Here is a 12,590-nt window from a genome sequence, read left to right as displayed (position 1 = left end):
TCACAAACACTAGATGAACACATGGATCTATTTAATGTAATTCTTGTAGAGAATGGATCCACACCACATGTAGTACACTTCCAGACATCAGACAGCACCACAGCACATGAGTATGACAGGTGCAACACATCCACAAATACTTCTCCTGTCACACCAAACACAAATCTCTCTACCCCCTCCAACAACACCACCAGGGTGGCTGAGTGATCAGCATTACTGACTGTGGAGCTGGTCCGTTAGCAGCAAGGTTTGAATCCTGGTGCAAGGAGCTGTTGTTATTCTATTCAGGTGTTCATCCACCCTAAATGAGTACTGTACCTAGGTTAACACGTAGAGAAGGAACTCTGGTAACCTGGGTAATGTGTTGGCCTTGTATTGCAGGATATTGGGTGGAAAATCACCACAGGCTCATGGCCTAAGATGCAAAGATGAACACAGTGGCTAAGTGCCTCATGGCATCTTCCTCCATCATTACCTTTACTTCGCTTTCTCCAACAACCACCCAACTCACACTGCAGTTACCATAACTCAGCCCCTACACACAAATACTACACCTACAATAGGAACCCACACTAGACACATGCTATATCTTGAACATGCAGCATAAACATATTACAAAATGTCAGTGGCGGCCCATATCATCAGAATACCGGTACCACAAATTGAAGTTTTTCTTCTCAAGCAGAACATATGCAGTGCATGCTACATATTTAGCTATGAATTTTTTTTATAAGTTTGTGGATTGGGTCACATAGCAATTACACCTCGGGTTTTTCAGTAGTTTTTAGTGTGATTTGTTGAAATTTGATGTCCGTCCAGATGCTGTTGGCATCCCTACATGTCAAGTGGGGTTGGTGGAGGATTAGTGCCCCTCCCTGTAAAACATTAACTCTAAGCCATTGGCCACCCCGTCTGGGATACATGGCGTCTGGCAATGAATGAATGAATGAATGATGTCCGTTTCTATTGCAGATCATATACAGTACTGTATTTATATTTTTTCTTAATGCAGTCCTCAAGCTTCCATAAACAGTGTGGGTTTTTCAATAGGAATCTGTCTGTCTATCTATTTATTGCCAGACGCCTCAATCCCATTTGGGGTGGCCACAAACAAATCGCCTCCAAGTCTCCCTGTCCCCCACCATTTCACTGCCCTGCTCCCAACTCACACCCCCCTCTCTCATATACCTCTCCACCCCATCCCTCCATCTCATCCTCGGCCTCCCCCTCCCTCTTCCCCCCTCCACCTCACTCATACATTCTCTTCGTCAGTCTTTCACCCTCCATCCTCTCCACATGGCCAAACCACCTCAGTGTGTTCCTCCTAACGCTTCCTATCACATCCACATCCACACCACAACGCTCCTTTATATCCTCATTCATCAGCCTGTCTCTCCATGTGGAATGGATGACAGTATTCAAATAATCACATCAGCAACCATACAACCATCAGAAAAACAAGGGTTTCAGTATTAACCAACATAGCCTAGGTCAACTAAGCTAACATTTATGGCTCTTTATTATTCACTGCTGTGAACTGTACAGTGCGAGCATTGTGGCTGTCAAGTACTGTAATGTGTAAATGTTAAACAGTACAGGTACTAATAAACTTCTGTATTAATCATTTCAGGCAATATCCACAACTTCACGAAGGGTGTGTGAGGCTGCAGTTGTTCCTAAGAGTACCACTTCGCCATTAGTTTTAGATGACAGTTATAATTGTGATAGGTAAGTTCATTTCCACTTCAAATTTCCCTATTTTTGTTATTTTCCTTCATTTGTTAAACCTTATTTTTTTTTTTCTTTATGGAAGAAAGAAGGAACCAAAGGCCAGGAGCCATCTTCTTGTTCCCTCCAAGAAATAACAAAATAAAAAGAACAGAGAGCCAAATTCAAGATCAGTATTATGTGTGGTTTTGTTAACTATGTTAATGTACCATACTTTTTTTTTTTTTATTATTCTAAAATCTATTAAATCCATAGGCAGTACAGTTATGCAGCACAGCTTCAGTGGTTGCTGTAGCCAAGTATTAATGCTGTCATATTACATAAGACTGAAGATGTGTTTACTGATTTAGTAGTTAAAGAACCAGCAAGATTGACAGCCTTGCCATGCATTTGAAACGCAACCATGGGCATAGGTCATCATCTATTCTTTAATATTCTGTATCACAATAGCCTTGTTGCTTGTAAACGAATCTGTTATTGTGATTTTAAACTGCATCAGAATTACTTGAAAATCCCTTTGTACTTATATCAGTTGTCTAGTGGGTTAAAGTTCACACTCATTTTCATTAATTCACCAAAGAGTAATTGGTTAATTTCAGGAAGGGCATCCTGTTGTAGAGCACCCTCCACAGAGTGCTCAGAATGAGCAATAGCCATAACATAAAACAGCATCATTGCCATTGTCAGTTGTCATGATGATGATGAAGAATGTCCTGTAGCTGTTGTGTAAGCTCAGGGATGGAGCAGGGTATGTTAACTCTGTACACCAGGTGAAAAAACGTAACCAGGAATGCCATGTGGGGTCTTGAAAGACCCCAACTTCATTTTTGGATTTCTGCCATTGGCACAAAGTTACAAATGTTAAATTTTGTACGACATGTTCACCAGGACACAGGACATGTAGCCAATCCACCATGTGTCCATTTTATGTTTTATTTATTTATTTATTTTTTTTAAGTAAAATTTTTATAATTTTCTTCAAAATTTTTGAAAGGTTGCACATGTATTGAATAGTGTGGCATATATTTTTAGGTGACATCATGTGGTTGAGAAGATTAGGAGAAATACACTGAGGTGGTTTGGACATGTGGAGAGAATAGAGAATGAAAGACTGACTAAGAGGGTGTATGTAGGTGAGGTGGAGGGAGGGAGAGGGAGGGGTAGACCGAGGATGAGGTGGAGGGATGGAGTTGAGAGGTATATGAGGGAGGAGGGGGGTGAGTTGGGTGGAGGGTAGTCAAATGGTGGGTGACAGAGTGACTTGGAGGCATTTCGTCTACGGCCACCCTTTGCGGGATTAGGGCGTCGGGCTATAGATAGATAGATAGACATCATTCTTATTCATTCAGCATGCTCATATCATAGTAAATAAATGTATCATCAGTTATGCTACCTAGGGGAAAATAAAATGATGCAAAAAATATAGTTGAATCTTTGTTAGAACATGAACAAGGTTGACATTTATATTCAGAGGGTCCATGAATGATTTGCAAATCAAGTAAACATAAACATAAACAAGTTTGACATACTGTATTTATAATCAGAAAAGCCCTGAATGATTTTAACATCAGATAAATCACTGCAGGTTCATTATCTTCTTCGATTTTCCCTCACAGACTGTAGAACATCTCAACTTTCAGTGACATGATCAGTAATGTTTAGAATTTAAAAAAGAAAAAAAAACAAAACAAAGGTGCATGGAATGCCAGGTGGGGTGCCAAACGACCCTCAGTGAGGTTTGTGCCATCCTAACTCCTGAACTATAAGAGTCTTTCCACTCAAATGTTGCGTGCTTATACACTGGCCAAAGACAATCAAAGTCATGGTTTGCCAGATTTCTAAAACAGTAAGTGGCTGAATGGCATCATTTTAAAAAATGTGCTGGGGTCAATCTGACCCCACATGATGTACAAAAGGTTAAAGATTTTAATGTAGAGGAAATAAGTGTTTGCCCTTTCTCACTGGATACACTGACTCCAGGCGAGTGCTGGAGTACCGAGAGGCATGGGTGGAAACTCTGGACAGCAGTGCAGCAGATCCTCACACTAGACTGATAGATCTTCACCCGCAGATATTTGCTGCCTTCCCCCGACTCGACATAATTCACGAGAATGTGGTGTGGCAGCAAAAGTACCGCATGGTGGTGAGTTTAATTTTGCAGTGAAAATACTGTTTCATCATTATTAAATATATACAGTAGACCCACCTTATAACAGACTTGTTTGGGGGAAGCCTGACCCGATAAAGTCGATAATTCATTATATCCATAGGTCCCCTCCCCCACTCAACCAGAGGTGGAATTTCAAGCAGGTGTTTAAAGATAAGAGTACAGTAGCATTTTCGAGTACAGAAAATTAAAACTATACCCATTTTACACTAATGTGGCCCATAATTTCACCCTTTTACAGTTTATTTCACATCCTTGTCATTACACTTCTTCATGACTAGTACAGTATTAGTAAAGTTTGTAATCTCAGCGGTCATGATGGGGAGAGGGCAATTTCAGGCCAAGTTGGAGTTAAAGGGGTAGCAGACGCATGTACTGAGCCCCATTTAACAAATTTTGCTCGTAATAGCTGACGGAAGTCCATTGGTGTCATAATGTCTGTTGAATCTGATATCCAGTTTATCGAGGTACATTAAATCGAGGGTCTGTTGTACTAATATTGATTCATAGTATTGAGCATTTCCTGTACAGCATGTATTTACACACTGCAGTTGTTTTTCATTATTCAGTAACAGTCTGCAAATACTGTTGGCTACCTTATAAGTAAAGTAGGGGCTCTTTTTGCATTTACGTTTAAAAATTTTTAACCATGTTGGCATATGTAGGTTTTTCCAACCATTGGCAGCTCCTCATGTGCCACATTCCTGAACCATATTCCTGCTCATTCCTCTAGCTCTTATGTTGATGCACAGAACCTCATCTTAAGTCTTTCTCATTAAAACAGATAAACAAATAATAATAAAAAAAAGAAAAAATTGGTTCTTTCCTCCATATTCACACTTGTGACCCTCCTCAGCCATTCCTCCTCCTTTTCCTGGTCAGTATATCCAGACCATGTCAACCTACCAGTTTGCATGACTTTATGCCGGGTCTCACTACGCACAGAACATCATTTTCAGTTTTGTTAGTGGTGAGACCCCCTATCAATATACTCATTTTTGTATACTGTAATCTGCATACACCCTCTTCTCTTACTGTCCAAGTCTCACTTCCACACAGCATAGCACTTCTCACACATGTTTTGAAGTGAATATCCTCACATTGAAAGAAGAGCCCCTTCCACACGTTTTGTAGTGAATACCCTCGTCATTAAAGAAGATCCCCTTCACTGTCAAGAGAGGCAGTATTTTCCAGTATTTCTTCCACCCACTTCTCTTTCTAGCAAAGGAGCTGGCCTCTGTTGTACCCTGCCTGTCCTCCAGATACAAGAATTCATTCTCACATTCCAAGTGGCTGTCTCCCTATTCTGTAAATACAGTATCCATTTTATTGTCCACAGCCCAAATACCCCAAGAGGTCCCAAACTGGAAATTTCTCACATGCTGCAGTCAACCTCCAACACGACAGCATCGTTTACCTATCTTTCTGTTACAACTTGTACATTCATACTATTAAGTGATTTCATAAAATGTTTTGAAAATGAGTGGATTTTGCAACCTCATTTCCCAGCATGATGAATTTCCCCCAGCTACCATTTTACACACAGCACAGGGCCATACACCTTGCTTCACAAAATTATATCCCTCATACCTAACTTTTTAAATAGCGCACTAACAAGATGGTGTAGATTGCTCACTACAGAAGCACTGTGTAGCGGCCTAACTGGCTGCATCATGCCATTTCACTTAGTCATCGAGGTACACGTGCTTGAGTAAATGTGTGTTTAGTGCACTCGGCGATTTGTTGCAAGTTGAACAATGAAGGATCTTGAAGAGCAACGTGTTTGCATGAAATTGTTTCAGATTGGGTCAAACTTTTATGGAGAATTTTCAAATGTTGCAACATCTGTATGGGGAGGATTGTTTGAAACCATACACAGTGTCACAATTGGTATTAGTGGTTCAAATCGGGATGAACATCCACCGAAGCAATCCCAAATCTGGACGCCCTTCCATGCCAACAAACGATGATCACGTCGAGAAAGTGTGTGCTGTGATCCTTGAAAATCGTTGCTTGACTGTCCATGATATTTCCGAAAAAGTAGGTGCCTGTAAAACTTTGTGCCACATGATTTTAACTGGAAAACTTAAGATGCATCATGTTGCTGCATAATTTGTGCCACATCTGCTAACAGATAAGCAAAAAGAGAACCGTGTCACAGTCAGGAGCTGTTTGATTGTACGTATGCTGATGAAATCTTTCTGAAAAATGTTATAACAGGTGATGAAGCATGGGTGTACAGCTATGTTGAAACAGAAAGACAGTCATTGCAGTGGGTTGGAACATTGTCACATGACTAAAAAAAAGCACTTCAGAGTTGCTCAAATGTGATGGTGGTGTTGATTGTCTCTTTTGTTTGGAAGGTTGTCATTCATCTTGAGTTTGTTCCACGTGGTCAGACGGTCAATAAAGAGTTTTACTTGATGTCCTAAAGCATTTGATGGAAGCAGTGCGAAGGAAGAGGCCTCAGGCTTGGATAAACAAAACCTTGATGCTGCACCCTGACAGTGCACCTGCTCATGCATTGCTCATTATTCGTGACTTACTGGCAGAGCACTAGATGGCTGTCATCCCCCAGCAGTTCTGCTATCCAGATTTGGCCCCTGCAGTCTCCCTCCCTACTCCCCCAGCCCCCAAAGACACTCTATCTCTCTCAGAATTTCTTGAGATTTAGAGTACAGGTATTTTTTTAATGAAAAATTCTGAAAATCTGTCATTAGGCAGAAAATATTGAGAAATCCAGACTTTTCTGTGGCAACACTGCTTGATGCAGTAACCAGCCCTAGCTAGCTTGGCACAACTGCTTGGTAGGCAGCACTAGCCTAGAACTCTCATTCAGCTCATGCATTTAAACCTTTACTTGAAATTCTGTAAGCTTGGGTAATAAAGTTACGTTATTACTATTTGCAAAATATTTACATGACAACATGTGAATGCAAATGCAAATATTGAAAAAATGTGCGAATATTTGTGAATGCGAAGGCTCTCTCTCTCTCTCTCTCTCTTGATAGATAGATAGATAGATAGATAGGTAATATATGTACGTAAATATATACATATTTACATAAAGCCCCAGCACATCTACATTCAGCACAGTATGCTATAATATCACTGCAAATGCACATCCAAGCCCATGACTTAGCTGTGTACAGTAGTGTGAAATTTTGGGCCCCCCCCCCTTTTTTTTTTTTTTTTTTTTTTTTTTTTTTTTTTTTTTTTAAATGCGAGGAAGAAGGAACCAAAGGCCATGAGCCCGCAGTAACAGTTCCCTCCAAGAGAAAAACAAAATACAATAGAGAGCCAAATTCAAGATCCGATCATTTTGAGATGCCTGGACACACTACGTTTGAAAGACTGGAGATCATAGGCAGCAGGAAATACAGACAGAGGGAAACAGTTCCAGAGCTGACCTGTTGCATAAATGAAAGACAGGGAGTAACAGTTAACTCTTGCATTAGAGAGTTGGACAGAAAAGGGATGAGAGTTTGCTGCCAGACGGGTGCTACGCGCCCGTCGTAGAGGTGGAGGAATGCAAGCAGACAGTTCAGAGGAGCAGTGACCATTAAAGTAGCGATAGAAAAGAGATAAAGATGCAACAGTGCGGCGAAGAGACAGAGGTTGAAGGGAGTCAGTAAGAGGAGGAGAGTTAATGAGACTTAATGGCTGACTTAAAGCTCTTTCCTGGCTGGGAGGAGATAAAGATGATTGGTTGTGAATGAAGATTCCAAGATGATGGCAGAAACAGCAATGGATACCATAAAAATTGTGAGCAGCCATCTCCTGTAACAAGGAAAAAATTGAGATGTGAATGCACACCAAGTCGTCTCTCAAGGTGTGATGGTGAATGACTGTAGTAGCATCCCTGCTGCTAGAGTCCAGGAAATAATTGTGTGTCATGAGAAGCCACCATTGAGGAAAGGTGAAATGATAAGGAGTCACACAAAACCTGTCTATTTCTGTGAAAATCTTCTCACAGAATGGGTAAACAAATGCACACAATGAGCACAAGAGCTTTTCCTTTTGGGCTCTGAAGCCAGTCTCCCTTCCCACCAAGCCCTTCCTTCAGTAGTCAGTGTAATAAGCCAAACATCATTTTAAAATACTTTAAAATCTTTTGTGGTTATGCAACAGAGAAAAGGAGCAAGTGTGTGTTGGCATAACTGTGGGAAAGTGGTGGTGTATTTGTAGTGGGGATATTTGGGGAAAATAGAGAGCTTTGGGTTGGGTTCTGATCAGAATATCCTCTTGATGTATACTTAACATTAACATCCAAGGTAATGCTTTTCTTTGGTCTACAAGTCATGGTTAATGTAACCAAGCTGTTTATTCTTCTGTATCCTGCAGTGAAGAGTTAGCTGTAACATATTATCAATCACTTACTTAAACAGAACAGAGCCCATACTAAACATCGATCTGAGGTTCGAGGAGGTGGGAAGAAACCATGGCCTCAGAAAGGCACTGGAAGAGCAAGGCATGGCTCTATAAGGTAAGACAGCAAAACATTGGATGAAGTAAAGACTGTTTGTAAAAGCACGAGTGGAGAGAATGGATAACAATAGAGTGGTGAAAAAAATATCTCTGAGCAAATTTGAATGAGGGAGGAGGCGAGGTAGGCCAAGAAGAAGGTGGAGGGATATGGTGAATGAGTGTGTGAGGAGGAGAGGTGTGGAAGTCGGTGAGGCTAGGGGACTGACAAGAAATCGAGCTGGCTGGATGAACTTTTTGCAGAAAAGTGCTTGATCAGGGATTTGGCACCTCTTTTTAATGTGACAGCGTTTGGATTGACTCTATCAGATACATTTATGTGAAGCTACAGAATATGGTAAAAGTTTTTGGTGTACCAGATAGAGCCAGGATTCCGGGGGCTTGAATGATGAGTGAATGGAAGCGTGGCCCATTGGAGTGGGCATACTTTGGCTGTCTGGACGTTTCTACTCCTCCCCCTGTCCTAGAGTTGGAAAGGAGGTTCGGATGCTGCTGCTGATGCTGCTGCTGATGATGATGATAAAAGAAACCCCATGGTAGAGATTAAAGACCTTTTCAAAACATACTTCCACTTTATTGCAGGAATTAAAGACCTATATAGTTGTAGGTGGGGGTGCTCACCATCCACTCGCTCAGTGTAGTGCTGCCCTCAGTGACTGCCCTTTCCTCTCTTCCTTCCTTCTTTCCTTCATTCCTCTTCTGTCTTTCTTTTCATCCTTCTTTTCCTCTTCCTTCTGTCTATGGGTGCCTCTACACTGAGTGACAAGCCAAACGGTTTCATGTATACCAGGAAACCATTTACTTCGCTGGATGGTAACCATATAACCAAATTATGGCACCTGGTGGTTTTGAGGGTAAAGTAATTAAGGCGCTCCAGTGGGATTGAGTCTGTGCAGGTTTATATCCAAGGGACAGTTGGAGTTTATTGCTCATGTAATGTCACTCAGGGATGAGTGAGGCTGGTCACTCTCATCTTAAATGTCAGGACCAACTTGCCTGGCCTCAGGCTTCTATGTTTCTCATGGGACAACATTGGATTAGATGATGATGATGATGATTAAAAATATATCAGTACCTCCACTTTTTTGTTGGATTTAAAGACCTTTTCAAAACATGTGTGTGTATTGTTGTGAGTAAAAGATGGAAGAACATAAGAGAGTATGGATCAGTTGGCTCAAGGATTGTGTGGGTAAGATTGAAAGTTGGAATACAAATGTGGGCGATTGTGTGCGTGTATGCGTCAATACAAGATCGTGCAAACAGAGTGAGAGGAGAGTTCTGGACACATATGGAAGTGTGCATGGAAAAGTTTGGAAGGAATGAGAGAGTGTTTTTGATTGGTGATATGAATGGTAAAGTAGGGAATGTGAAGGTGGATGGAATAGTTGGTGAGTGGGGTGTGCCTGCTGAGGTAGATGAGAGTGGCAGTGTGTTAGTAGCAGCCGTGGCTCAGTTAGTTAAAGCGCTCCACTCTGACCGAAGGGTCGGAGGATCGAATCCACCCAAGAGTCATTGGTAGACATCAGGAAGGGCATCCGGTCATAAAATGCTACACGCTCCAAACCAAATTCCTCTACCCAGGGGCAACGCCTTAGCCCTTATCCAAAAAAGGGGGACGGCGTAAAACTCATATATTAGTGGACATGTGTGCCGGGAGGGGGTTGGTGATAGCCAATACCCTCTTCAGGCACAAAATGATCCACAGGTATACATGGCGAGTAATGAGAAGGGTGGGTGGTGAACTGAATGAAAGGAAGACAATGATTGATTATGTGTGTGTGGATGAAAGGATGCGAAGATGTGTAATGGATGCAAGAGCTTATAGAGGCTGGGGGAGTGGACTTTCTGATCACTACTTGGTGGTGGCCAGAATCTAGATCCAAGTAAGATGAAGAAATAGAAGAAGGAAAGGACAGGAGGAAGGAGTAGTTGCAAGGAGAGTGGAAAGGTTACAAGAGGATGAGAAAAAGGCAGAATATAAGAGAGAAGTAGAGGAACGATTGGGTAAATATTAATTGGAGCAGATGGGGGACATGGAAGGTGTGTGCAGGATATTCACAGACGAAATATGTGCAGCATGTGATGAGGTGTGTGGGGTGAAGAGAAGATGGAAGGGGGTGCAAGGAACAGCATGGTGGAATGAAGAGGTGAGACAGGCTGTGGCACAAAAGAAGAAAGCATACAATGAATGGATGAGAAATAGGGGCATGGAAGAAGTTGAGAGGTGGAAGAGAGAGTTGTATGTAGAAAGAAAGAGAGAGGTGAAAAGATTAGTAAGAAGAGAGTGGATGAGGAGTTTGGAAGGAATTTGAATGTAAAGTGGAGGGAATGTAAGAAAATGTTCTGGAAAGAGGTGAAAAGAGTAAGACTGGGTGGCAGTGAAGTTAGTAGGGGAGTGAAAGATAAAAATGGTAGATTATTAGTGGAGAAGGGAGAATAAGTGAGCAGATGGAGAGAACACTTTAACTAATTGTTGAGCATAGAGAATGGAAGTAATGCGAGTATAAGTGGCTGGGCAATGGCTGGGAGAAGGAGAGAGGTGAGAAGAGAGGAAGAAATCAGTAAGATAGAAGTTGTGGAAGCAATGAAGAAAGTCAAATTGGGGGAAGCCCCAGGAATTGATGGAGTGTGTGGTGCAATGCTGAAGCATGGGGGAGAGATAGTAGTAGAATGGATGTGGAAGATGTTCAGATTGGCCTGGGAGGAAAGTAGTGTCCCGGAGGATTGGGAGTCAGGTATAATTATTCCCTTGTACAATGGAAAAGGGGAAAAAGAAGTGTGTGGTAATCACAGGGGCATTTGTCTTCTTAGTGTAATAGGAAAAGTGTATGGTAGGATATTTATTGACAGAGTTAAGGAAACAACAGAGGAATTAGTTGGAGAAGAACAGGGAGGCTTTAGTAAGGGAAGAGGCTGTGTAGATCAGATATTCATTCTTAGATCTTTAGTGGAAAAGTTTCTAGAGAAGAGAAAGAAGGTTGTATGCAGCCTTCATGGATTTGGAGAAAGCATATGACAGGGTGGATAGACAAGGATTGTGGAAAGTATTAAGAATATATGGAGTAGATGTGAAGTTGTTGAATGCTGTGAAGAGTATGTATGATGGTGCTAAGGCTGCAGTGCGTGTGGATGGTGAACTGAATGAATTTTTCTCTTTGAAGGTTGGGTTGAAACAGGGATGTCACATCTCCATGGTTGTTCAGTCTGTATGTGGATGGGGTAATAAAAGAGATACAAGGTAGGGCAGAAGATGTTGGAGTGGCCCTAGTGAGAGAGGGAAGTGTTTGGAAACTCCCTGTACTGTTGTTTGCAGATGATACTGTGTTGTTAAGTGAAGACGAAGGGGAGCTGCAAGGCTTGGTGGATAAGTTAGGGAGAGTGTGTAAGGAATGGAATCTAAAGGTGAATGGAGGGAAGAGTAAAGTGATGGTCTTTGAGAGAGGTGAAGTCAGTGAAAGTACAGTGAGATTGGATGGTGAGGAAATGGAAAATGTGAGTACATTTAAGTACTTGGGGAGTGTGATGAGTAAGGATGGAAGTTTGAAGAGTGAAGTGCTTGAAAGGGTACAACAAGGAAAAAAGGTAGCTGGTTTCTTGAAAGCAGTGATATGAAACAGGGAATTGAGCATGGAAGTGAAAGGTTACTACATGACAGTATTGTGATACCAACTCTAACGTATGGAAGTGAAGCTTGGACGTTGTTGGAAGGACACAAGTCAAGAGTGAGAGCAGTGGAAATGAGTTATTTAAGAGGAGCCTGTGGAGTCACATGGAGAGACAGGCTAACAAATGAGGATATAAAGGAGCGTTGTGGTGTGGATGTGGATGTGATAGGAAGTGTTAGGAGGAACACACTGAGGTGGTTTGGCCATGTGGAGAGGATGGAGGGTGAGAGACTGATGAGGAGAGTGTATGTGAGTGAGGGGGAGGGAGGAGAGGGAGAGGGAGGCCGAGGATGAGATGGAGGGATGATGTGGAGAGGTACAGTGCTCGTCAGAAGTATTCAGCGTTGTCCGCCGGGCGCGCAATACTTATGGCCCAAAAAGAATCACCCATTTTGGGGGGTAAGAATTGAGCCACAAGTTTGAGCTCCGAGCACGACGTCACGGTAGCCTGAGGCCTTCTGACGCGCTGGTTGGTTCCCGCCTAAGTCGCCCACGGGCTGCCTGAGAGAGGAACTCCGCCGAGTGTCCCTCTCAAATTGCGCCAT

The 12,590-nt window shown here is 42.1% G+C and overlaps 1 protein-coding gene across 1 annotated transcript in view; it reads left to right on the top strand.

The window, feature by feature from the left end:
* The window catches only part of mRpL4 (mitochondrial ribosomal protein L4), a 31,541-nt gene that overhangs the window by 3,790 nt on the left and 15,161 nt on the right, over nucleotides 1–12,590 (top strand). The window contains exons 2-4 of the mRNA XM_080284081.1: nucleotides 1,631–1,728; nucleotides 3,709–3,871; nucleotides 8,284–8,381. Of these exons, the coding sequence (XP_080140207.1) occupies nucleotides 1,631–1,728; nucleotides 3,709–3,871; nucleotides 8,284–8,381 (359 nt within the window). The remainder of the gene's footprint in view (nucleotides 1–1,630; nucleotides 1,729–3,708; nucleotides 3,872–8,283; nucleotides 8,382–12,590) is intronic.

Source organism: Coenobita brevimanus, chromosome 100 (genome assembly GCF_032717465.1).
Source record: "Coenobita brevimanus isolate Jiangsu-jjx chromosome 100, ASM3271746v2, whole genome shotgun sequence".
Taxonomy (NCBI): Eukaryota; Metazoa; Arthropoda; class Malacostraca; order Decapoda; family Coenobitidae; genus Coenobita; species Coenobita brevimanus.
The sequence above is the reverse complement of the archived record's forward strand: the minus strand, read 5'-3'. Positions and strand labels throughout refer to the sequence as shown.